Genomic DNA, 25,214 nt, shown 5'->3' with positions numbered 1-25,214 from the left:
ACTGTACGACCCCTGAAAGCACAGTGACTCCATTTGGAAACCGCAGTAGGTTTGCAGTGGATGCCTGCTCCCATGTGGAGCCCGCTGCCCTCACAGGGCAAGTCCTCGGTTTTATTAAACCCATCATGACCTTGCGCAACCACAACCCCTGCAAGGGCCAGCCAACCTTTCCCTCCCCATCTCACTGTAGCCTCCATCTCCGTGTCACCAGGACCATGCTGCATCGCATCGGGGCCCACAGAACAGCTGATGAGATCCACTTTGTGACGGAGTCGTGTTGCCTGCTGCTCTCTACTACTAATCTTGAAAATAATAACAATATTCAAAAAAATGAAGAGGAGGTTTGTATTATATATTACTGTATTTGCCATTTTTTAATGCAAATCTCTAGCAAGAATGCTCCCTTGTCTTTTCTACGTATCTAGACAGTTTGTTATTGAAACTGGTGTGCTACAGTGATGTAATTTCTCTGCGAGGAAAAGCACTGACAGCAATTACAAGTTTTTCTGGGGATAATTCTTGTTAGTCTTTTTTTTTTTTTTGGCTGATTTATTTATAGTCATTTCAGCAATGCTTTTGGTCAGTCGAGGAATGAACAGAACACTGTAACATTAAAAAAAAAAAAGCTTTAATCATTTTCTTAAGAAAACTACAAGGAAAACATGCAAAAGAAGTTGCAAGTGCTAGAGACAAAGAAAACTGAAAGGCACAATACTGCTCAGTCCCTTAAACATTCTCTTACGCAAAAGATGTTCTTGTTTTTTTTTAAGGGATGAGTTATTGGAACAAAAAAAAACCCTCTTCACACTAAAATGACTTCTTTTGTGCACTTTTCCTGCAGTTTGCCTACAAACAGAAAGCTCTCATCTAGTATCTGGGAATTGTATTAACCTCTTATCTTAATTGTGCTTTGAAGCCATGCAGGCGGTGGCTCATGAAGGCCTTCCAGAACCATTGAGAGGTGAGGATGGGTTTTAAGATAACCTTCTGGAGGCTGTTTTTACCTTCCCTGGTTTATAAGAAACCCCTGGAGTGAGGAAAGTGGAGGAGAGGGCTCACTTCCATCTCCCACTCTTCTCTTCATGCATTTGCCAGGGGGAAAGGTTGCTCTTCTCCAAACTGTGCCCCTAAAATTGCATGTGCGACTGTGAATGAGCTACATTACCACAAAGAATTGTATTTTAAACTCATACAAAAGTACTGCTTCTCCTTTAATCAGGACCAGCTCTTAAATTGCAAGCAAGGACTAACAGACACAAATCCCCCTGGAGAGAGCAGTGGCGTTGCAAGGCATACTGGGGTCGAAGCGTGCTGTATCCAGATCATCACCTCCTTGAAGCATCAGGTGCAGCAAGTGTGATGGCATAAGAGTGGTTCTGCATCCTTGCAAGCAGCCAGAAAGACCCTGAACATTCTTCTCTTTGACTGTCATTCCTGAACTACTGAGTATTAAGAGGTGGTGATGGGTAGACAGGGAGAAGTGAGTACTTAAAACGCAGAGTAAGTTAAGCCATTTCTATGTCGGATGTCCTCTCTAAGAAAGAACAAAGGGCCAGCTAACTAAGCAGTCGCTACTGATCTGGAGCATCTTTGTTGCTTTGTATTTCACCTTTAAATTGTTTTCTCATCTACCCATGCATACATCTCTTACGCAGGTTTGTTGCGTCTTGGGTGGGAATGGAAATTCCCACTGGCTGAGCATAGCTTTTCCCTGTCTCTGTGCTCAGGGAAGCCTGCTAGTCCTGTTTCTTTTAGTTCTGATCAAAACATAGCATGTATGTATAATCTTACTGCACATAAAGCATGCAAACACTGCTATGCTTTTGTGGAGTGGTGTAGTGACTTTATGGGAAGCTGCTGGCTGAAGGATAACTCCGTGTGTATCCTGCTTGGCTCTATATGCTTTGAGTGCTGCCTAAAAGAAAGTAATGTAGAGATGCCTGTCCCGTCCACTAACAAAGGTTGGGAGCATCTTTTTAATCCTTACATTTGCAGCAAACGGAAGTTTAGGTCAGATGCTAGGAAGGCTGTTCCTAGCAGCACTGTGACTCTGAAACAGACCATCTAGGGAAGCTGTAGAGTCTTCATCATGTGTAGTTTCAGGGAAAGAAAAGACTGAAATCTGTCAGGATGGGTGTAGAGGTTGCAGCTGATCCTTCCTAAGAACCCAACACTTCCTAAGGACTGTAAGTGTGGCTGCATTGACTGTTCAGACCTCCAAGCCAAGCTGGTGACCTGGCGGCAATGCTCTCCCGTCGTGTGGGAGTGAGGGCTGCAACCAAACGGCTGCCTTGGAGACTTTGGCTCTGTCTCTGCAGTGCTGTGTCTCTTCTTTTGCAGCCACCAGCTACAGAGCCATGAGGAACCAAGTGATCACAAAGTGCTCCTTCCCCTGGCATAACCTCACCACTTCTGGCAAACTGCTGTTGAGAAACTTTCAGAGATGAAGACTGCATGTGCATCATTGTGATCAATAGCTACCAGTGGTCTTAGCCTCCAGAAATTTTTCAGATCTCTCTGAATTCATTTATGATTTTGGCATCCAAAACGTACCACAGCTGTGGGCTGCATGGTTTTGTTATCTATGATTTGGTTTTGGCTGGCAGTTTCTCCAAGTGTCCACCGTCAGCAACTTCTCAGAAATCCTGCAGAATCGCTCCCCTTCCAGGCAGACACGGGTGTCAACATCCCTGCCGCACTCCCCTCTCAGCACACAGGGGCATGGGCATTGCAGGAAGAAAGTTGGCAGGGCTTTGAGTTCGGTGGGAAGTAGGAGCTGCTGCTTTTGCAGAGCAGAAGAGCACAGCTGGGCTGGGCAGCAACTGTCCTTCCTTCCCACCCTCCCAGCGAGCCGGTGGCCTCGTCGTGCCACCCATCCCTGCTCTTTTCGGTGCTGCACGCGGTCAAGAAGTAGCACCAGGAGTCTCCTCCACGAGCCCTCTTGTCTGAACACTTGGCAGCCCTCACCCAGCAGCCCTGCAGGGATGACGCTACCTGCAATGGCAGTGCTCCTCTCCGTCTGTGACGGGTGGCTTTGTGCAGGCCGCAGGCATGCTGCAGCCCCAAAGGCTGCTTTGCCAGGGGGGTGCATTTCACACATGCTTTACAGGTACAGGATCACAGCATGGCTTTGTGAATGAACCGCCTGTGATCAGAAACATTAGCACCAGGACTTCCCCAGCAACACAAGCCAGGCCCTGGTGCGGCTTGGTGCTTGCTCCTGCCAGCCAGAGATAGAGCTGCGAGATACTGCGAGTGCTGCTTTTGATCTGAGCTGTTATTACGTGGCAGCACATTGAATTTGGAATACAAAAACCGAGTGGCCTGATCCTAGGCACTCCGCCTGCCGGCGTGCTTGCTGTCGGGCTTGTCCCTGCAGCTCTCACTGAGGTGCCATTTGCAGGCAGTTCACTGGGTGGGGAAGGAAAGGGAAAGAGCTGTGGCACTTATTGCTCTCCCCATGCAATCTCTAATTTCCCCATTCGCTTCAATTTGCCCTGAGCACCTTTTTAAAGTGTGTTTCAATTTACCTCTTTCAGAGCTTTTGCTGGCACTTATCATCCTCTGAGGGTACTTAATCAGCTCCTGTCTGAATCCCCAGCTCTGTCAGGATAACTAATGTCCCCGTCTCCAACCAGCTGAAAATTGTCATCCCCCCTCCCCGAGCATGTGACATATAAAGGGGCTCTGTTTTCTTCAGTGGATGTTTTTGTCTGGTAGGCAAATGACCACAGCCGGCTCGCACAGTAGGGCACGGCTGCAGACACCTGCCCGCCTGCCCAGGGCAGGAGAGGTGTGGTGCGTTTTTGGGATTAAAGCTGAGGGCTGTTGACCCCATTGGGCACTGCTCTTGTCGCAGAGGTGTGTTTCCCTCCAAACCGTTTGATCCCATCTTCTCCCAGGGCAGTTTCCAGAACAAAGTCACCCTGTCTCGGGAGCGCTGTCAGATGTCCTTCCAAACCATGCTGAAGCTCGCTCCGGGATGCAGAAGCCAAGCTGGCTGCACATGGGAGGGCAAGGACCTCCAGGCACCCAAACATCACCGGAGATCCAGAACGGCTGCCCTGCACTGATCTGAGCACACAGTGAGAAGGTAATTAGTCGTCTTGAAGAAATGAGTCAGGTCTCTCTGCTACTTTTGAAAGCACAAACCAGCCCGGCGCTGACACGCACTTGGTGCGTCCAAGCGTCGAGACTTTTTCCAAACTGGTGGCATGACGTGGGAGGTGATACGGATCTCGCTGCAACGACAAAATCTCTAGTAAGGCCCAATATCTTGCTTTCTGCATTAAAATTAAAAGAAAAACCCTCTGTAGTTAGTTGGAAAGAGGTCTTTTGAAGTACAAGCTGACTCTGAGTCGGTGCCATAAATGCCTGAGTCTGCACGCAGCCTGAGACAACTGTCCTCTTCTCATTTGTCCTATTTGTCTCGATGCGTGGGTAACGACATGGCCTAAAAACAGTGCCTCGAAGGTCAACATCAACCTTTTTACAAGGGGTGGTGAACAAGACGCCCCCCCCCCCCCCCCCATTTGTTCAGCTCACCCTTCCTGGGTGCACACCATGAAGCACAACCAACCATCTGCTACAAAACTCCCCAAAACTTGGGATTCCCCTAATTTTGACCTACTGTTGATTGCGGTCAGTGCAGAGCCACAGTGCTTCCTGGAAGCGTAGGGACAGGGTCAGGTGGATGGCATTTGTCAGAAAAATACCCAACCCGAGGTGTTCAATCCTGGAGATGCTTTCGTTCTCCTACTGAACTGAGAGCTGGAGGATTTCCCTGAGCAACCTGGAAGCCTCTGCACTGAAGGGCTGGAGACACCAGAGGGCTCTGCTGCGAGATGTTGGTCTGGACAGCCACAAAGTCTGCATGATTTTGCTCTCAAGGCACGCTCCCCTATTTGATGGTCCCCCCGCTCTGTCAGCAGGGGCCTGAACGTCTTATTTGCAGGCTGCCAGCGGCTGTCGTTGAGGTTGCTCCTGCCCTGAGCCCTGCTACTTTCTGTGACCACTGCTGAGCACGCGATGCGCATGTATTCCCGTGAAAAATCTGCCGTGTCTGGCGGAACCACCGAGCTTATGCTGAGAAACCGGTTTCTGACAGCACTTGACCCGCTGGGGAAGGCAACCCCTCAGTGTTTTTTGGCCGTGTCGTAGCTTTCCCCAGCCCGCCCGACAAATTAGCCTACCTGTAGCTGCGTTCGTGCCTTTCCTGTAGGAAGTTTACGTTGAAGGCACGCCAGGCTGCGCTGCCTTGGCCGGGCACCGCTCCGACACGCCGCGCCTTGTCTGCTCGGGAATTTTGGCCGGCTCTGTTGGCACGATAGAAGAATGTGTTTGCTAGGCTCTTATACTTAAAGGGATGGGATTTTGCTGGTATTTTATGCTTAAAAGGATACAGCAATAGGATACAACACAGAATGTAGAACTATATACCCTCCCAGCCTGTTGCCTGGGCTATCAGCCAGGCAGCTCCTAATAACACGGAGGCAGGCAATGTAGGGTTGGAATATGTTGGCTGGGGAGATACTGTGTGTTGCGTCAGGAACCTTGAAGTGCACAGGAAATACAATAGTAATCCTAAAAGAGATCTTACTTCTCCAAGCCTTCATGAGTTAATTTCAAGATTTTGTAATTTCAAGGTCTGGTAGTGTCAAGGTCTGAAAATGTCAAGATCTGAAAACGTCAATATTTGAAAATATCAAGATTTTGTAATTTCAAGATTTTCTAATTTCCAGGTTTCCTAATTTCCAGGTTTTCTAATTTCAAGGTTTGGAAACGTGCAGATTTCCCAGTTTCGGGATTTCCTAAGGGCTTTCTCGTACTTGCTCGCTACCTGGCGCTCTCCCTTCCCGACCAGGGCTCTGCCCGGTGTCACCCCATGGCCGTGCGGGTGCCCGGCTCCCACCCACCCCCGGCCGTGCCCCGCCGCCGGTGCGCGCCCGGCGCCCGCGGGCAGCGCGGGGGGACCGGGGCCGGCGCCGGGGCCCTCCCGCACCGCGCTGCGCCCCGCGGCGCTCGGGGGCGGAGCCTCGCTGCGGGAGGCGCCTCCCCATTGGCCGCGGGGCTCTGTTGCTTTGCATATCCCCCTCCTCCGCGCGCAACCATTGGCCGCGGCGCCCGGCGGATTTGCATGTCCCCGCCCACCCCGCGCCGCGCTGCGGTGTGGGGCCGGCGGCGCGGCGCAGTGCAGGAGCCGGGCCGGGAGCGGGGCCGCGGCCGGCGGCGGGCGGCAGGCACCGGGCGGCTCCGGCGCTGCGCGGCCAGGGGGAGCGGAGCGGGGCGGCTCGGCTCGGCTCGGCTCGGCTCGGCGGGGCTCAGCACGGCTCGGCCCAGCGGGGCTGCCCGCTGCCCGTCCCCCGCTTTCGTCCGCTCCGTGCCCGGGCGCCTTGGGTTGGGTGCAGCATGAAGTGCGGCGATGGCCCGGAGGGGTAAGACGGCGGTGAGGACGCTGGAAGACCTGACGCTGGACTCCGGCTATGGTGGCGCGGCGGACTCGGTGCGCTCGTCCAACTTGTCGCTGTGCTGCTCGGATTCGCACCCCGCGTACCCCTATGGAGGCAGCTGCTGGCCGCACCTAGCTGGCTCCATGCACAGTCGCCACAACAGCTTCGACACCGTCAACACCGTCCTAGCGGAAGACTCGGAGGTGCTGGACTGCGCGGGGCAGCAGTGCGCCCGGCTCCTGCCCGACCTCGAGGAGGTCCCCTGGAGCCTGGAGGAGGTGGAGGCGCTGCTGCTGCCGCCGCCGCCCCGCCGGGAGCCGCGGCCGCCGGGCGGTGCCGGTGCCGGTGCCGGTGTCGGTGCCGGGAGCCGGGATGCCGCGGCGCGGCTCTCCACGCTGGTGAGCCGGGCGCTGGTGCGCATCGCCCGGGAGGCGCAGCGCCTGAGCCTGCGCTTCGCCAAGTGCACCAAGCACGAGGTGCGCAGCGCCATGGAGATCGTCCTGGGCTGGACGCTGGCCGCCCGCTGCACGGCGGCGGCGCTGGGCGCCCTGTCCCTCTACAACATGAGCGGCAGCGGCGGCGACCGCTTCAGCCGCGGCAAGTCGGCGCGCTGCGGGCTCGCCTTCTCCGTGGGCAAGTTCTACCGCTGGATGGTGGACAGCCGCGTGGCCCTGCGCATCCACGAGCACGCCGCCATCTACCTCACGGCCGGCACCGAGAGCCTCTTCCGAGACATCCACGCCAGGGTGCTGGCCGGCCCCGCCGCCCCCCTGCCGCCGCCCGGCCGCCCCCCGGCCGACAAGGACAGGGAGAAGGACAAGGAGAAGGAGGGCGCCGAGGGGCCGCGCTTCACGCTCGAGGCGCTGGAGCAGACGGTCAACAACGACCCCGAGCTGTGGGGCTTGCTGCAGCCCTACCAGCACCTCATCTGCGGCAAGAACGCCAGCGGTGAGTGCCCGGCCCCGGCGCTGGCCCCCGCCTGTGGCACCGGGGCGGGGAGCGGCCCCCCCGGGTCCCCTCTGCGCCCCCCGGCCCGGCCGGGGACCCCCCGAGGGCAGGGGGTGCCCCCGCCGGGGTCGCAGCTCCGGGGGTCGCTTTCGACCCTTTTTTCTTTCAGCCCACCCCCGGCTGGGTGGGTGGGTGCGCTTCTCCGGGGGCTGCCCGAGTGGGTCTCGCGGTGGGCATCCATCCCGCAGAGCTTCGCTTCCCCCCAGGAAATGGCAGGGGCGCAGCTGGGCGCTCGCGAGCGAGATCAAACTTTGTTCCAGACGCAGTGGTTTGGCCAGGGATTGCGTGGTTGGCGCTGAAATGCAGTCTTTCTGGACAGATTTCATTCATGTTGCTGCTTGTTTACCCAGGGCTCGACACAGATGCAACGCCGCGATGCATCAACTTCCTGGGGATTTTTATTTTTTTTTGCTTCTTTGCAAACGAGGAGTCCAATATTTTTACCGAGTTGCCGTTCGAGGGAGCGGGATCCCAAAGTTGACGTCTCTCGTTTCAGCTCCCTCGGTTTGGCAAGGAAGGGGAAATGGCCCGAGCCGGTAGCGCATCTCGGGGAGCCGTGCCTGGAGTCGCAGCCGTAGTTAGAACCGGGTGCTTCTCTCCTACGTAGCGGCGTGCACAGGCACATAAGCTTAAATACGAAATACCTGTCACGCTGAGATGCAAATGTTGGAGAAGAGGAAACCGGGGAAACGAGGATAACTGGAAGTCTAGATCAGGGCTACAGATTAACCCTGTTGAGGTGTTAGAGGCACAGCCGATGCGTTACAGCTAATTTGCTATTGTCCCCTCTCCCAAAAGAGACCCACGGGAGGATGCCAAGCAGAAAGGGGCGAATCCTCCCCCCGGTGTAAAAAGATGTGGCTCCGTTATGTTCCTCTGGGTTTGGGAGGATGTCCTCCCCGGAGGCTCTGCTGAACCTCTGCTGCCAGGGGCACGCGTTGCGGGATCCGTGCGCCTCGTCCTAGCGCTGTTTGCAGGCATGTCTCCCCCGGGAGGGCCACCGTTGTTTTCCCTCGAGTCCTGGTGCTGTGCCTGTAGGTTTCAGGTGGCACCGCGTTGCCTTCCTGACATTGCAGCACTGGCAGTGCAGGCTCCTACTGAGCCTTTCATTTTGTTTTGCGGATCTGTAGCCCCCTCTGTAGCAGCTTGGTGGATTTAAATGAACTTCATTCTGACCCTCATTTATCTCCCCTCCAGGGGCATGATTCAGAGTTTTTTGTCTCCATTTTGCTGTAGCTTTACCTGACACAAATCTCAGTCCTGGTTGGAGCAAATGGCATTTCTCGAAGATGTTCGAATAAGGCCCTAGCAAGTTGTCCATTTTGTTTTGCCTCTCTCCCTGTGCCATTCTGTTTCCTATGCAAATGCCTGTCATGCTTTGCTTTTTAGCATCGTGCAAGAAGTAGTTTGACATCCTGTTACGCATATTCAGAGTTACAGGTGCAAACAAGACTTGGGCCTTCTTGTAATGAAAACCATTTTTTATTGCTGTTTACGTTTATTTAGATTTAGTCCAAGGGAGCGCTGCACACTCTTAAGTACTTCCATGGCAGCTAGACCAAACGTTGTAAGCCATTAAAAACATCGGGCTGTTTCTTCACCAGGGAGATACGCATCTGTTTATTTAGCCCTCACCATTTTGATGTCTGAGTGCTCGACGGTCGGTTGCGAATGTTTCCTTCCCAGGCACTTAAAAGGTGGGGAAGTCTGATGGGAGAGATTATTTGACCTGCTCAGAACTACTCGGGAAACCTGTGGTAGGTTGCTCGAAGTGCTGGAAGCCGCATCTCTGTGTAGTGGCAAAACCACAAGTTCATCCTTCCTCCGTGTTCAGAACTTCAAACACCGTGATAAGCCTGCTGCACATGAAGTTGTTTTCTCCTTACGTCTTTCTGGACTACTCTAGGAGAGGAGGCAGGTCTTGGTGCTCTGGGGGTTTGGTAAATTGGGTACCAAGTGGGCACGCAGTCATGAAAATGGGTTGGTTTGGTCCATCAGACGCAGATGAGAATCACTGGTTAGGTCTTTGCTGGAGGTACCATGGCCCATATGTTATTGGAGGTGAGCAAAAGAGGGCAAAAGGAGACCCTTTATCAATACCTTTTTTGCTTGCAATTTTGATAGGGGACAGGGGGTGTTGTCTCGTTGGCAGGCAAACATCAACCCTTGAAAACTTTTCCAGGTTGAATTCAACACCTTAAATTCCATCTGGACAGTGAAACTGGTAACCTGCGAAGATCACAGGATGCAAGCATGGGGGGCACATGAGTTTGAGCGTGAAGTAATCAGGGGCTGCTCTGATCCAGGTTGTGAGCTTGGGTGTTGGGGCGGATGGTCTGAGGATCCGAGAGGCACAAACCGTTCTTTCAGGGCTTCCCCGTCAGCTGTGCAGAGCACTTAGTGGTTACAGCTGAGGTTTTTTAGCCTCATGTCATACCCAGTCATCTTGGAAGCTGCTGAGTAAGATCAGCATTGCAAGATAACCCTCTTCTTCCTATAAATGACGGTCGTGCGCCTTCAGACGAGGGTGTTCTTTGGGTGGGTGTGTCAGCCTGCACGAGTCTTGCTCTTCTGCAGATGCCTTGTTGTTTCTTGGGCAGGGCCAAAGGTGCCTGGATGAAGGCGATGGCACTCGTTAGCATGCTGCAGGCAGTGGTTCGCGTCTCCTTTATAACCCTCTTGGGCACCCTGCCCTGTGGTAGGGGAGTAGGGCTGACAAAAGAGAAGGAGGCAATAGCGTCAGGAACCAGCTGCTGGAGTATGTGAGCGGTTGCTGGCATCTCGGGTGAGTTTATGCCAGTTACTATATCACAAGAAATAGACCTCAAAAGCACTCCGAGGTAGTATTTTTTTTTCCCTTCACAACTAGAATTTTAATGTCATGGTTGAATGAAAATTAGAAACTTTACGCTTGGGATTTCGTTGGCGCTCAAATGTTTCAATTACGAGCTCCGTCTGAACAGTGGAGCACACATTTACATCCCATAGCAATCGCGTGGAGTGTTATTTTCCTTGAAATAGTGGGAGCAAAATATTGTATACTCAATAAAAAGCAGTAAAAAACAGCACCTCTGTGGTTTAAACTATATTATTTTTGTTTCTTTATTGCTCATCAAACCCCTGCTTCTAGGCCAGATCCAAGAGCTGCTTTGAGATGGCAGGGAAGTTTCCCCGCGCCTTAGATCCAGCACAAGTAGCAGGAGTAAGAAAATGTGTTCCACTTCCACAGGGAACGCTTGGAGGGCCAGTCAGGTGCTCAAAGTGACCTGCTTGACGTCGGTGGATGGGGCACGGAGGCTGGGGGTCCCTTGGGAGCTGGGGAGAGGGTTTTTGTGGAGCAGCCGGGGTGCGTAACAGCCCTCTGTTTGTGTGCAGCTGCTAAAAATAGTCGCTTGGAAGCCAACCGTATCCCTGTGGTTTCGTCCTATTCTTAATATTATTTAGATAGAAAGTCACAACAACTCGGAAGAAACCAGGGATTAGGTCAGGCTTGGCAAACACGTGTCAGCTAACCTCAGTTTAACCTCAGCCTCTTCTCCTAATCCAGGCAAACTAGAGGGACTCCAAGCAAATGAGAGCGACCAAGGTATTGGCACAGCTTAACCAAGTCAGTTAATGCTTTTAAGTTCTGATACATGCATGTACACGTGTGTGCCTTGGGTGTACTGGGACCATTCCCTTCATTTACTGGAGAGAGTACTGTGTCTGTTCATTACTTCTCTCCTTTCTGCTGTAATTGAAGCATTCAAGACGCTATCATGGCTTTACGGGCAATGTAAAAATCAATCTAAAACTTATTTCAGCTGGGATGATAGAGGAATATTCGGGTATAAAATGGAATTTCATACCTTTCTCCTGGGCTTTCTTAACTGCAGTTTCAAGAACATTTCTTTTTTCTTTTCCCTCCCTATTATGTTGCATGTGCCTATACGTTAAACTTAGGGGTCTTTGCCGTTACGTTTTCCCCATGTGCTTCTTGGCACTCGAGCCCCTTGCCCAGATGTTGACTTCAGTAGCGGCGCAGCAGATGAGATGTATTCCTGCTCGGTTCTCTTACCTGCCAACCTCCCATGTGAACTTCCACAGCCTCTGCGGAAGGAGCGAGGGTGGGACTGGGAGGAGGAGACCCAGCGGGAGGCTGCTGGTTGAGTGAGTGGCTGATTAAGGTTTGTTTCCCTCAGGACATTTTTATTCATGTAATTTGTTTCAGTAATGAGTGCAACTTAAACAAAAATAAATTCAGAAATGGTTATACTAGAAACACCCTAGTGCTAAGCATAAAGATGATGTATGCCGGTATAATTATTCCCTTTATCAGGTTGGAAAGTACCTTGGTAGCATTTACAGCTACGGCCACACTAGGGAGTTTTCGGGTTGCAGCTATATTGCTTAGCTTCTGATGTAAACGAGACTTTGAAATTGTGATTGGGAAATACGATTGCACATACAAGAAGCATGTTAGGGGAATAACAGTGTCACTTTGGGGGCGTATTGTTTTCCTGGCTTTTTTTGCTGAATGGTGGCACCGAGTCCTTCCTCCCTGTAAGCCAGTGACAAAATGCAGGTGAGTGTTAGGACAGCTTTGCACCGTTCCCCAGTTTGGTTGTAAAACGCCATCTGGCCAGTTCAGAGGTACTTTGGGTGAAAGTCACCACGTCATTTTTCTCTTTTCCGTTTGTCTCCTAAAGACAGACCGTGCTTAGTGTGTCGGCCTTTGTGTGGTTTCGAACCAGGTGATGTCTGAAATCCTGTGCGATGTCCACAGTAAATATCCCGGCGGGTACCAGCTGGGGCCACTTACAGCCTTAGCCTTTTCTCCCCCTACCTGGAAGGGGAACTCATTCTCTTTTCTCCTAAGCCAGAGGAAAGCTTTATGGTCTTCCCCCACCTTACTCCCAGCGATGGTGTGAAAGGGGGAAGCTGCTCTATTAGATCATGCCAGAAGCAAAGAGAGCTGTTTCCCAAAGCGTGTGGGTGCCAGGAATTAATTCCTCTGCTGGGAGTAATTTCCTCTGGCCGAAGTGTAGCAGAAAAATGCAGGGAATTGGAAGCAGCAGGGGGATCCTTTCAGATGGTGCACTGAAACCAGTAACTTCTACCCAAAATCGCTGTGTCATTTCTCTAGGAGAGGATAAAGAGAAAAGGCAAGGAGGGGATGGAGGAGGTTGTGCTTATTGCCAGGACGTGCTCTTTCACTTTGGGGGATCAAGAGCAGCAGCGCTGCTGCTGTTTGCGTGGCACGTGGGCAGATTTTTCAGCGTTGCCTCCTGAAACTCCTGTATCTCTGCAGCTTGCATCAGTGCCTGGCCACTTTCCCACTGCCCTCTCGGTTTCAACATCTTTCTGCTGCCTCTCCTGCTCTGTCTCCCAGGGTGGGCCGTGCTGGCTGTCTCATTCAGGCATCGGTGCTGTCCTACCAGTCCCTCTGCCCCAGCTCTTCCTCCCGTGGGTCTGTCTGCAGGGTGTTTTCCTTTGTCCTGGGTGTAGGAGGCTTCAGCAGGGCATGAGGAGCAAGTAGGGACGTTTTTCTTCCTTTGCTCTTGTTTTCTTCCTGACTGAAAGCAAGGTACTGCCCCATGTCTGTATCAATCTGTAGTTACAATTGCTGTGCACCTGGTAAGTGCACAAGATGTTTCGAGATGTTAAAAGACTTACAGATAGAGTCAAAATTACCCCAGAGCTTGCACAATCAGCTTAACCCGGAGCTACTTTGTCAGAGGTGTTCAGTTGGGCAGTCTGAAAAAAACACAGCCGTTACAGAGAAATGTGCCAGTAGAAGGCTCAGATGTGGCTCTCGATCTATGCTTGCTTTCAGGGATTACCTACAACAAAGAGTTTCCATCAGCGGGCTCAGCGTGGCCACGTTTGTCTGTCAATGCATAAGCTTCCCATTTTCCCGGAAGGTAATGCAGCAATCCTTCTGTTGCAGGCTGTGAAGAGAGATCTGCTGGTCAGCCACTCATTTTGCTTTCTGTGGAGCTAAATCTCTCTCCTGTAAGAACAGGAGCAAGAAGGCTACTGCTCAAGTGAAATGAATCAACCAGAAAGTAGATGCGGTCTCCTTTCTGTAGCAGGAGTGAGGAATGTGTTTCTTGGAGCACTTCAAGAGCAAGGAGCTGTTGTTGGTGTTTATCAGTTGAGCAGAATGGATGGGCTGCAGGCACTTGCACTGGTACCTCAGTAGGGCTGCAGAGACTTGTCTCGACTATTTTAATTAATTTAACCCGTTATACTGAGCTGATGCTTTTGAATTATCACAGTCCCTTACCGTGGAGGTTTGGGTGGTGCAGAAGTTGCACAGCGTGGCTTATGGTTGGTTTCTGCTGGTGTAGCTAGAGAGGCTTCCTAACTTAGAAAAAACAATGCAAGGAGAAGTTAACGCTGGGGCAAACACCCTCAGATGAATGCACGTAGCTCCTGGTGGGTTCATGCGGTCTTCCTCTTTTCTTGCCTGAGGTCAGAATTGAGCTTGAAGAAACAGGAGATGTGACCATTTTCTTGGCCTCCATCATCTCGATGGTATTTTATTCTCTCTCTTGATTCCCACATGGTTCATAATAAGCTGTACCCTTTATCTGGTGTAATTGTTCCTGGAAACAATCCAAGAGTTTTATAATACGGTGCTGTAAGAGGGCTCTTTGCATCCCACGTTAAGTACGAACCAGCTTGGGGGCTGAGAAGGTGCTTGGGACACCGGCAGTCTTCAGCTGGGGTTCTCTGGGTCCATCACTTGCAGGGGGAAAAAATAGGCAGTTGATTTAGGGTTAAATCATGCTGGACTGGTAGTAAGGAACAGGAAGAAAATTACAGCGCTCATATAAGCTGGCCTCAGGACAGGTGGCTGTGCCCTGATGAACTGAGTCGCACAAGCAGGCAGGGAGGACTTGCTCGGTTGGTTGAGCTGGTGTGAAAGCACCATGGTAAATGGTGTCCTGCTTGGTCAAAGTTTTGGGGCCAGATTCTGATCCTGGTGGCTCTCACGCAGACCTGGTGTAGATCTGCGTAGTAGTACGTGGCTGGCTGTTGTTGGCTGACCTAAAAGGTTTGCTTGGTGGGAGCTTTGCTGCCTTAACACTTCAGGACTGAGCTCTTCTTGCCTTTGTGCTTAAGGCAGTAACGAACACTTCCAGTAAACGAGGTGGGTTTTGAAGGATCCCCAGAGGTAGAAGCATGGGAGACAGACAGAAGATTTTATTTATTTATTTATTTATTTATTTTTCCCCAGTGTTGTACGGCAGCTGAAAGCAAAAGTTCGGGGAGGGATCTGAGCTGCAGGTCGTGTGGGAGGCGGGATGCTCGCCAGCAGATAGGAGCCCATGGAGGCGTTGCAGCAGAGCTGGGAGGGCCAGGTAATACCTCTGGGTCAGCAAATTCACAGCCTGCTCCCCAGCCCTTACACAGACGGATCTCACTCGTGTGAGCAGCACGCTGGCTTCAGACAGCCGGAAAGGTCTGGGGACGGGCTTGTGAGTGAGCAGAAGAGCAGGAACTCCCAAGAAGATTACAGAAGGGGCCTCGTCAAGGACTGGATTTCTGTCCTCGAGTGCTGTGGGGTAGCACCTGGACCTGTGAGAATCCGAGGCTTTAGAATTAATAAAAAACACCCTACTTTTAAATTGCACTGCTGTGAAATACTGCTCCCAGGTGAGGGAAGTGAATGGGGCTGGGGTCGCAGCAGAGGTATGGCGAACACATTTGCGTTCGAGGCTGTCAAATAATCGGAGGAAACTTTGCATCCCACAGCGTTTTGCAGTTTCACTGGCCCCGTGGTGGTCTTGGATAAACACTGCTGGACTGCAGTACATTTGCTAATATATTGTGTTTGGCTGCGTGGAGAGTGTCAGGGCTGCAGAGCCGAGGGTGGGATGTGGCCTTTATCTGCGCTGCTCTCAGGCCCGACAGCAGGAGCTGAGGCTGAAGGGAGAAAGGGAGAGAGCCACCACGCAGCCGCATTATTTTGTCTGGCAGTGGGGAGTGGACAAGGAGCTCAAGTAAGGGAAGGGTGTTTTTTTCCCTGTGGGGACCTCAAATGGGACCTTGCAAGCCCCTCTCCTTGGGTACCCGCTGAGATATTCTTTGTGGAGGACACTAAGAAGACTTTTGTAATACAGGAGCATTTTTTTCTGCAGGCCAGTGTATTTGCAGAAATCGGTTTCACTGAATCCTTCTTTGTAAGTCTGGGTAGGTAGGTTATTTTGCTGAACAAAAATGCTAGGGCTAGATTCAGTGACAAGACTCAATAATTCAAATAAGTTATCCTTTTATCGCTGGTGTTGTGTCACTTCTTGAGGGCACGTTTGGTATGGAGTGATGTATTACAGAAGATATTACAAATGTAGTGCTGAGCCCAACCCCAGCCCTCACCTGGGCAGGACTCCCATCGATTTCTGTCAAACACCAGGATGAGCCCTGGTGATGTATCAGTATCTCACTTTAGATATTTATTCTTAACTTGAAAGGAAATTTTTTTTTTCCATTGTTTTACTAATTCACTGTGTTCAGCTTGAAGGCTGCGAAGTGAACTCCGCTAGGAACAGCTTATAACCCATCGGGCTAACTGGCTAGCCTATTTCTGTTGGCCCACATAGGAGAAATCCTAAAAATAGTGCAGCAGAGTATGTTTTCAAAACTAAATTAGATTTTAAGACTAAGAGCTTCAGTTTAATTATCTGGCATGCCCTCAGTAAGGAGGAGGGATTTCAAAATACGCAGTTCCCTTAATGTAGGGAAAAAACCACAACCAAATAACTTGACCCTCAGTAGCAGGGACCTGTTGTTGCTTTGCTGTTGTGCTTTACCTATTAACTACTTCTTTGTAGCACTGTGTTCACAAACAACTGACCTGTGTATCAAATCGCTTTGAATAGTGCAAGTCTTGCAAGCGGAGCAAATGCAGGAACAGAGGCCAGTAATGTGCGGAGTATTTATAATGAAAGATTCCCCCCTGTATCGATGCATGTGATGCCTTGCTTTCCATCCTAAAAGAGCATGTCTGGTGAGCCACAGTTACGAGAAGCAGGAGTAATTTCAAGTATTTTACAAGTTTAAATTTGGGAGTGAGATCAACACCTGTCTAATGCGAAAGATGGTGAACCTGTGGAGCAAAGTTCTTGCAGCCAAAAGCTGGGAGCCCACGTAGGTAAGTCAGTGAGGCTGTCACACATCAGCAGTCACCTTTGATGGCTGAAGGCTTCTACAGCAAGATTAAATTAAACAAGAGAAAATACCCTCACCAAAGCTTATCCCTTAAGCATACAGCTAGTCAGATTGATTTTCAGGAAGGACATAGGCTGTCACCTCCCTTCAGCACAAAGAAGCTGTGTGTGCGTGGGATAATCGGTGGGTTTTGTAAGGAGACCTATGGCGATGAGCCCGATCAAACCACCAGAGCAGATGGGAGCGCTGATGTCTGCCGGCTCTGCTCCTCTTGCTGACCAGGGACGTCACGGGGAGAGAAGTGCTCGAGACAGAGCCAGGAGCTGGCTGCGAGCACGGTTCCCCAGAGACTCTGGGGTTATCAGATGGGAGGGTGTAACCCTATAGAGACACCTTTAATTACAGATCTGGCCTGTGTGATGCAGGAGCTGGTGAGTCACAAAGTGTTCTCTAAGATTTGGGGCTGGCCCTGGATGTTCAGGTGTTGGCCACTATCGCAGATAACTTGGGTAGGCGCAGCGATGGCAGGCATTCCCGTTGGAAGGGGCCCTGCCGCCACTGCCCACGCCTTTGTCACCTGGAGATGAGATGGCTCTGATTTCCCAACCTAGGGCTATGCTTTGAGACTTCTCGGGGGGTAACTGGAATGCTGCTGCCTGCTTAATAGCTTCTTCTCACGCAAACGCTGCAAACACACCCAGACTGCGAAACTGGCTACAAAGCTGGCTGCTGTGCCACTGAGAGGAGATGCAAGGCCTGCAGGCACCTTGTGCAATGCGTGTTGCGTGCTGCCGGCGGCGGGGATGAGACGTCCTTTGACTGGTATGAGAAGTGCTGCTGGCACGCTGGGGTCTAGGGTTGGGGTTCATGCCTTTCTTTGCTGTAGGCTCTGAGTTGGGTAAGCCCCTGGGAAAACATCCATTTTGGGGGTAAAGACGGCATTGAAGGGATGAGGAGCTCAGAAAATGAGGACTTTGTATTTTATTTCTGGTGTTGACCGTGGCTTGAGGAGCAGGGGATGGGTTCTGATGTCGTTCCCAGCAACGATTTGTAATGCTGCTGGTGTTGCACTGATGTGCTGCAATAGTTGTAGGTGTTTAAGTAAACACAGGAGTATTGGCTGTGGCATAAGGAAAAATGAGAACAATTCAGCACCTGCATAAAGCGTCCTCTGAGCCTGGAGTAATTAGTTCAGTTTCAGTAGCCTCATTTCCAGAAAGAAAAAGACTCGAGCACACGGCAGAAGAGGTAATGGAACCCTGGAGGCCCGGGGGGAATATTTTGGTACGGTGATAGCCAGCCGGAGTGGCATTATTGGGTCCAGCAAGAAGGCACCCAGGAGAAGCTGTGATTGAACCGTGCCACAGTGAGTGGCAAGGCGGAAGCGGATCAGCTGCTTAATTTTTTTTTATTTTTTTTTTTTCAGAGAGCCAGGATGCGAGAAGATTAAATGAAACTGAAAGAGAGTAAATTTAAAATAATTACAATGAGCTCTCTCCTTTCAGCAACATATTGAGGCTTTGTGAAGCTGAATGCCACAGGAAGTGACTGGGAAACAGTTTACTGGAATTATGCAAGCGAAGGAAACTATTTCTAAAGATTATATTAATATTCTCTTGTATTGTAGGGGAAGTACTATTTCATGTTTTAGCCCAAGCTTCACTTCAGCAGCCTTCCCAGGCATTGCACAACACACGCAGGCGTTCCTGACCTTCCTCTATGGCTGTAAAACCACTCACTGATGACTTGGCATGACCGGGCACTCTGCAAATACAGACTCCTTCCTGCAGTACTGTTCACATGAAAAAAAACTTCATTCATTTCGATAGCTCATGAATACGAGCTGCAGGGCTGAATGATCTACTGTTCTGGGCATCTCATGTTTGATAACTGCTGTAGGCTTTCTTCTTCAGTTTGGGCACAGGCAAAACTTCCATCCCTGGCTTTCATGTGTGCTCTCTGCACTACTAGTGGCTGTTGGCAACTGTCTAGATGTAGTTGCTTTTTTCCTTAACATCAAGGAAGTTAAGTATCTACGTAAGCGGCTTGCTAATTTACTGCATTCTGGTTTAATCTCTCTAGAATGTCTTTCTGAAAATAGCCTGTCCAGATGATGTAAAAATACTCACTGTAGAAGCAGAGTATTTAGAAATAGCTGCAATTTTGAGCTACATCACATAGAAACCAAAGCACTTGCGTTTGATTAAGGACAGGTGTTTAACTTCTGCACAGCTGTTTTTATGTTGTTTCTGGAATTTTTGACCTACTGGGGAAAAAAAAAAACTCCCTAAATCTGGCACCAGTGCTACAGCGCAGTGAGCTCTGTGTTCAGTAGGAGGAACGCCGAGTACCGCTTCATTACACTGGACTGTTGCATCAATAATGTAGCAGTGTAATGTCTTAGAGGGAAAATAATGGGCTCTAATGGTGTAACTAGTGCATTTACTGATACCGTAGCACAATTAATTGTGGCTTTCTTGGAATTTAGTGCTACAAACGATTTCTGTTAAAAGTGAGCACAGGGCATTCGAGCTTAACCTTATTCCTGCAAGGAGGCTGATGTCCTTACCTGTGCCATCACTACCATCTGCAGGAAAAAAAAAAAAGTCTTGTTAATTGAAAATGATGGGAGTGGGTTTCTTCATTCACTGGGTAGCGGCGTGTTAGAGGCCTGTCAGTGCTCTGCTTTCTCAGGTCTGTGTTTTGGGCCTCCCTGCAGATTTTGAGTATTTGCACCAATTCAAGGGCTTCGCATTTGGGGTTGCGTTGATGAAGGTGGTATTATCTCTCCTGGATCTTGTGTTTTTGTAACCCTTGCAGAGATGCAGTTATCAGTGGCCATCCTTTGTGTCGCAGTGCTTCGCAAGTGCTGGTCGAAAGCTACCCACGAGCTGGGAGGCTGCTGGGGGCAGTGGAGGGCCTGACAGGTAAATGGTACTGCAGAAATCTAATTTTCTTAGAAACTAGGTAAGAAATGCAACTTCCCATTTTGCAAGGATTTTGCGAAATGGTCTTCATGTGCTCATTCATATTTCTTGGAAACTCGCTTAACAGTCATGCTCGTGTAACATACGGAAGATGGAAACTTGTAGGAGCTGCAGCTCAGGCTCCAAACAGTGGTTGAAAAGCACCCCTAAGGATTCTTGTGTTTTTGGCAGGCAGGGCTCGTGCTAGTTTTGTGTCAGTGGGCTCCGAGATGTGTCTTGCTTTCTTTGCTAGGTATTACCAAGAGTGGGGATATGGAATAGGAGGGAATACATTTCTTAAAGCGCTTTATAATGCACCTTTGTCTCCACTTTGAAACTGAACAGTATGTTTCTGAAGAGATTTTAAGTGAAATTGTCTGCTACAAGAGGCTTTCTTTCTTTCCTATTATGAAATGAAAGAATTGTTCAGTTTTATCTTCTCATTGGTTTCAAAAGAGCCAAAATGATGCATTGAATCATTTCGTAACCACGTGCTTTCAAAACTGTGTTTATCTGGTCTTTTTGCCGCAGTGGATGATTTGTTTATACAAAACTAAGTCTTTGCTGGTAGCTGGTTATTTGCTTTTTCACATGTATGTAGCAGCCTCATTTTAAAAAGATTGTGCCGGAGAGAGGTCATACTTCAGTTCACAGAAGTGACAGTGTGCATATAAAAGTAGGACACTTCTTTTCCTTTTATGTAGCACAGAGAGGCAGTCAGAGATGTCCGTATGATATGAACCTAGGACTGGGACTTGCTGGGAAGATTCCCCCATGTAATTAAGTGAGAGTGGAGCTCACATTTTCATGGGAGTTCTTGGGAACTCTGCTAGTGGCACCTTCTGTTAATAAACATTTACCTCATTGCCTGAAGATGCTACATGCAGACAGACATTTTGTGTATTATAGGCTACCTGTAGCCCTGAGCCCCAAAGGGCATGGCCAGCTAATGGTGGAGTTCCCTCCTGTGGGACAAGAGAGAGCTTCTGGTGTGCTTGGACCACAAGCCATGCTTATTTTTTCTTGCATTTGCTACATGAGTTTGGTGTCAGCCTTCTTCCAAAGAGTACAAAATCGTAATTTATGTTATTTATAGAGCTGTGTGATTTATGCCCTGAGATATGTCTCAGTGGGTTCAAATTACAGAGGAGCATGGAAATACTTGCTGATTTCTCCCTCATCCAGTCCATGGATTTAGAGCTGCAGGTCCAAGCTTAAAACTGAGCTGTTTGTAATGAAATCAGAATTTGGTTTCATGGCCTCTAGTCTTGCTGTAAACCTTTCCTTAAACTTCTGCTTCCTCATATCTGATGAGGACATGCTGCAATGATCTTCCTTATGTATATTGTTAATGTGAGGAAAAGCTACTTCAGTTCCGTTTAGGTCACGCATATTATCAGGCAGATCTTCTAGTGGTTTAAGAATGGAAAAGTTCCACTGAAGTCAAGATAGCTGTGTGCTGGTGGTTGTTTTTGTTTCATTTTTGTTTTAAATGAAACAAAAACCCCAAATGAGTCTGTGACCCGGTATCTCCTCAAGTTATTGAGAGCTGACCTAGAAAACAGACATACATCCTTCTGTTAATCACAGTGTTTTACGGTGGTTTCTATTATGGGAGCGTGCCTGTTGAAGAAAAACATCTTTTTATATTTGAGCTTTCATGTAGTGCTTCCCTCCTCAGACAATTTTCAGCGATACCGGTCTTTATGTCTCAAGTGCTGCTTTTAATGGAGCAGCCCTCTGCGCGCACACACTCCAGCTACCACAAAATGACCGAATGACATGAGACGTTAGTGCTTATTATGCCACAGCTTTGGCATGCCACCCGCTTGTGAAGGCTGCCGAAGGGCGATGCTGTCCAGATCTAGCAAATACACCCTAGCCTGTTGCCATCAGGTTGCCTTCTTGTGGTAAATGCATGTGATTCTCCGACGCAGTCAATTCAGGCAGCCTTGGTGCCTGCAGGTGCTGGATAAGCTGTCACTAGTTGAGAATTTGCCTCTGTTTTACATGTGTAAATGTAATGTTGGGAAGAACCAGCTCCCTCGAGCACACACAAATGAATCTTGTACTTGTGCACATATTTTAGTCTGGGGATGTTGTGGTTTGCAGTCACCTTGCTATTAACGCAAGAGAGCACCCTCAGGTAGGTGCAGCTGTAGCCAGTTACAGCAGCAGTAAACTTGATGCCTTACATTTTAGCGTAGCATCAACTGCCTGACTTGGGGAGCTGTTTTCCCTGGCTCTTGGGAAGCTGGAAGGGGTGGGAAATCCCAGACTGTGCTTGCTGGACTTGGTGCAGCTGTGCCTCAGACAGGAGCTAAAAGGGATGTAAAGCAGGGGTGGATACTGTCTTCGCATATGGAAATGCCACATCTCCTGGCATGCCCAGCCTGGCTCGCTGCCCTGCTCCAGCTGTAGTCCCTGCCAGGTGGAAACCTTGTACAGTCTGTGTAGTTGGGGTCTGTCTGCTGCATTTTTCTTAGCTGGGAGTCTGCCTCAGGAGGCTGATGTGTCTGTAAGCGCTGCCCAATTTCAGGCAGCTCTGTGGCTGGAAATTTCTCTCTGCCCAGCTGAGATGTCCCATTTGGTGTCTCGTTTCTGTCTTTTGTTAGCAGGATGCCCAGCTTTCATGTCTTCGAGGAGAGTATCTTGGAAGTGTAGTAGGAAGTGAAGTCTTAAGTGCTTTGACTTCTTGATCTTCCCTGAAGAGACAGACTGCTCCTTTCAGTCCTTGCATTGTGGAGCCGATCAGTTACGAAGCCTAGCAGTTTCCGAAGAGCTGAAGCCAAAGCAGAGGGTCTCTGGAAGCCTTTCTGCTCAGAGGTGACCTTCACCACTACTGCTGGTTCCTGCCTCGGCTCAGCAGCCCTGGGAGGATCTGCCAGGGAGGTACATGAGTGCTGATTTCTTTCCAAGACCACAGCAGAGCCTTTGCACAGCAGCTGATTGCATTCAGAAACTCGGCACCTTTTTATGGCAGCAGAGGGAACTAGAAGGCTTAACGAGTGCTGTTGGCTCCTCCAGAAAAGGAAGGAGGGATTTATGTTGTTCTGTAGGACCTCAAATAAAAATAGTATAAAGCCAAAAATGTTTTCTGACTTCTGCAAAGTAAGCGTGTAAACTCAGTGGAAATAGGAGAAACGTTTATGCAATGTCTGCTGTGTTGCACATACCTGAGCAGTTTCCAGAGAGGTGGAAATAGTTAAAGAAAGTGGCAAAGAAGGATAGATCCCCATCGGAGTACCAGTTGCCATGCTATGGGAACACGGGACATTGCCTGTTCTGTTCCTCCATGCATGCACTGAATCTCTGGAATCCATATAGCATTTCCAGCAAAGACATGTATTAAGAAAAAAGATATAGACCCAGGAATAACTTTGCTCCTTTTGAGAAAATACCATTTGGGTATCAGGATCAGTGCCAGCTTCTGAAGCAACAAACAAACAAGTGAAACCCCCAAAAGATTCTTCTCTTCTAGAGTATCATGTACATTGCTGGAAAGTGCATATGTCTGTATAAGGGTCTGCGTGTTTACATCCTATAGATCTGAATTTGCCTGAGATTTAAATGTCTGCATTTGTATTTGCTTGCTTGCTGTCTGCTGTGAGGCAAAGCAGCTGGAAGTGCACATGCTTAAGGAAAAGAAAATGCATCTAACCAGGAGCATTGTAGAAAATTAAAAGAACTGATTGACTGGCCAAATTCAGTTTTAGTTTTGGTTCCTCAGGAACATGTAGCACGTAGCTTCCAAAATCCCCTCAAAATGCAGGAAGCAAATGTCATAGATCGTGTCTTCAGTACGGCCAGCTGTTGATATGCCTGAGAGGAATGTGTGCAGTGGTTACTTGCACAAATCTGGCTAAGTTTGCGTTGCCCACATTTGAAAACCTGTCTCAGCATCTGTCTCCACAGTTTGCAAGGTGTTGATGGTACCCGAGGCACAGTGCTGCCCCATCACCTTGCAGGCTGTGCTCTGTTATGGATTCAACAGGAACAGAGTCAGTCTGGTAGCAAATACAATCATGAGCAAGTGGTTAGGGTGTGCCACGAATCTGGAGTAATTCTGTCATTGCAGTATTTCAGTGGGGTGTCTGTAATTGCTTCTTTAGTTATCATAAATGTCCGCCGAGTCTGTGATCTGCAAGAAAAGGAAGCAGGAAAGAACAAATAATGTACCTGTGACAACAGCACTTGCTGAATTCATGGAGGGAGCTCTGAAGCCTTCTTTCAGTCCCCCCCATCTGTGACCCAGCACTGACTGAGCTCAACGGGAGTGTGCTTCAGCAAGGCTGGAAAGCAAAGTTTCCACTTCTTCTCACTCCTCCTCAAGTAGTGGCCATATCTCAAGTCTCATAGTCCTGTGTTTCTTGTTATGGGATGCTGGGCCAGCTACAAGTCTCTGCAGCTGCAATTGCAGTGGGTGACAGGGGACTGGGGGCTGTCCTCCCTGTGAATGAAGCCACCTTCACTCCTCCCTTGTCCTCATCAGTAAACTAAGGGCTAGGTGGATATTGAGACAGAGTAAGCGGGAAAACCCTTCCACCCATTTGAAGTGCAATCACCCTGGAGCAGCATAGTTAGACACCAAAGCGTACCCTCTGCATGGCTGTCCTCCCGCTCCTGTCACGGGTGTCTGGAGGGGAGGATCCGCTTTGCACAGTGCCCAGGAAGATTGCAGCAAATGTGTTCAGCGTTTGAGCGCTTCACCAGCTATCGAGGCCGTTTGCCTATTTTTACCCATGCATATGCTGCAGAAAAATGACATGGGTGGGTTTGCAAATGGAGGCATTTCTGAGAGTGAATTGTCTTTCCAACACCAGTCTCGTCCTTCAGCATTTAAGTAGTGGAGGCAAAAGCAATGTCAAAGTTACGGTCAGTGGAGATGGGATGTAGAAGTGTTCCCCACTGCTTTGCAGTAAGAGGAGCACTGTCGTGACTTTGGCAGCGATAGCAGCAGCTGTCTCTCCTAACACACCCTTAGCAGTGTCCCTTCTGCTGTCGTTTCTCAAAGGCATGCTGTAACACGGCCTTCTGCCTGCATCTGTACTTGATATCTTCATAACAATGTCCAAAGCAGCACTCCCAGACTCTCCCAGGGAGTGGCTTCTTCATGAGATTTCTGTTTTACTTCTAAATTTGGACTGTGAGGTTTCATTTAAGCTAGAGAAGCTGCTTGCAGTAGTGGGACTGATTTGAGGTTTTTACCTCAGACATTACATCCAGCTTCCATGTTCTTTGATTATCACCACAATGCATCCTTCAAATAAACTGCTTAAACTAAAACTCCATGTTTTGTTTGGTCTGACTTTGCTTCTGTCTCACCGAAGGCGAGTTTGCTGGAGTGACAGTGTCACATACCACACATGATGTAGCATGTTACTAATTATTGCGCACGGGCACAGGCAGCACCATTCCATACATTCTCATTTCCATTTGTTACTAATTAGGAATTGTTCTGCTGCTGGTGGGCTCTGGTGCTCACTGTGTATCATCCATAGGGTAGAAATCTGCTGGAGGGTGATGTTTACTTTGAGTAACTCTAAACAGCCATCTACCCCTTGCTATTTTCCCCAAAGTTTGATTTCCCTGGCTTTAAAAAAATGTGAGATGTGGAGAATTAGGAGTAGCTGAT

At 49.5% G+C, this 25,214-nt stretch overlaps 1 protein-coding gene across 3 annotated transcripts in view; it reads left to right on the top strand.

The window, feature by feature from the left end:
- The first annotated feature begins 6,327 nt into the window (after positions 1-6,327).
- Positions 6,328-25,214, top strand: part of ABTB3 (ankyrin repeat and BTB domain containing 3) — a 166,234-nt gene continuing 147,347 nt past the window's right edge. For all 3 annotated transcript variants that reach the window (XM_035569243.1, XM_035569245.2, XM_035569244.2), the window contains exon 1: positions 6,328-7,397. In XM_035569243.1, coding sequence (XP_035425136.1) covers positions 6,422-7,397 — 976 coding nt within the window. In that variant the 5' untranslated portion in view covers positions 6,328-6,421. The remainder of the gene's footprint in view (positions 7,398-25,214) is intronic.

Source organism: Cygnus atratus, chromosome 1, assembly GCF_013377495.2.
Source record: "Cygnus atratus isolate AKBS03 ecotype Queensland, Australia chromosome 1, CAtr_DNAZoo_HiC_assembly, whole genome shotgun sequence".
Taxonomy (NCBI): domain Eukaryota; kingdom Metazoa; phylum Chordata; class Aves; order Anseriformes; family Anatidae; genus Cygnus; species Cygnus atratus.
Note: the sequence above shows the minus strand (reverse complement) of the source record. Positions and strands in the feature narration are given on the sequence as shown.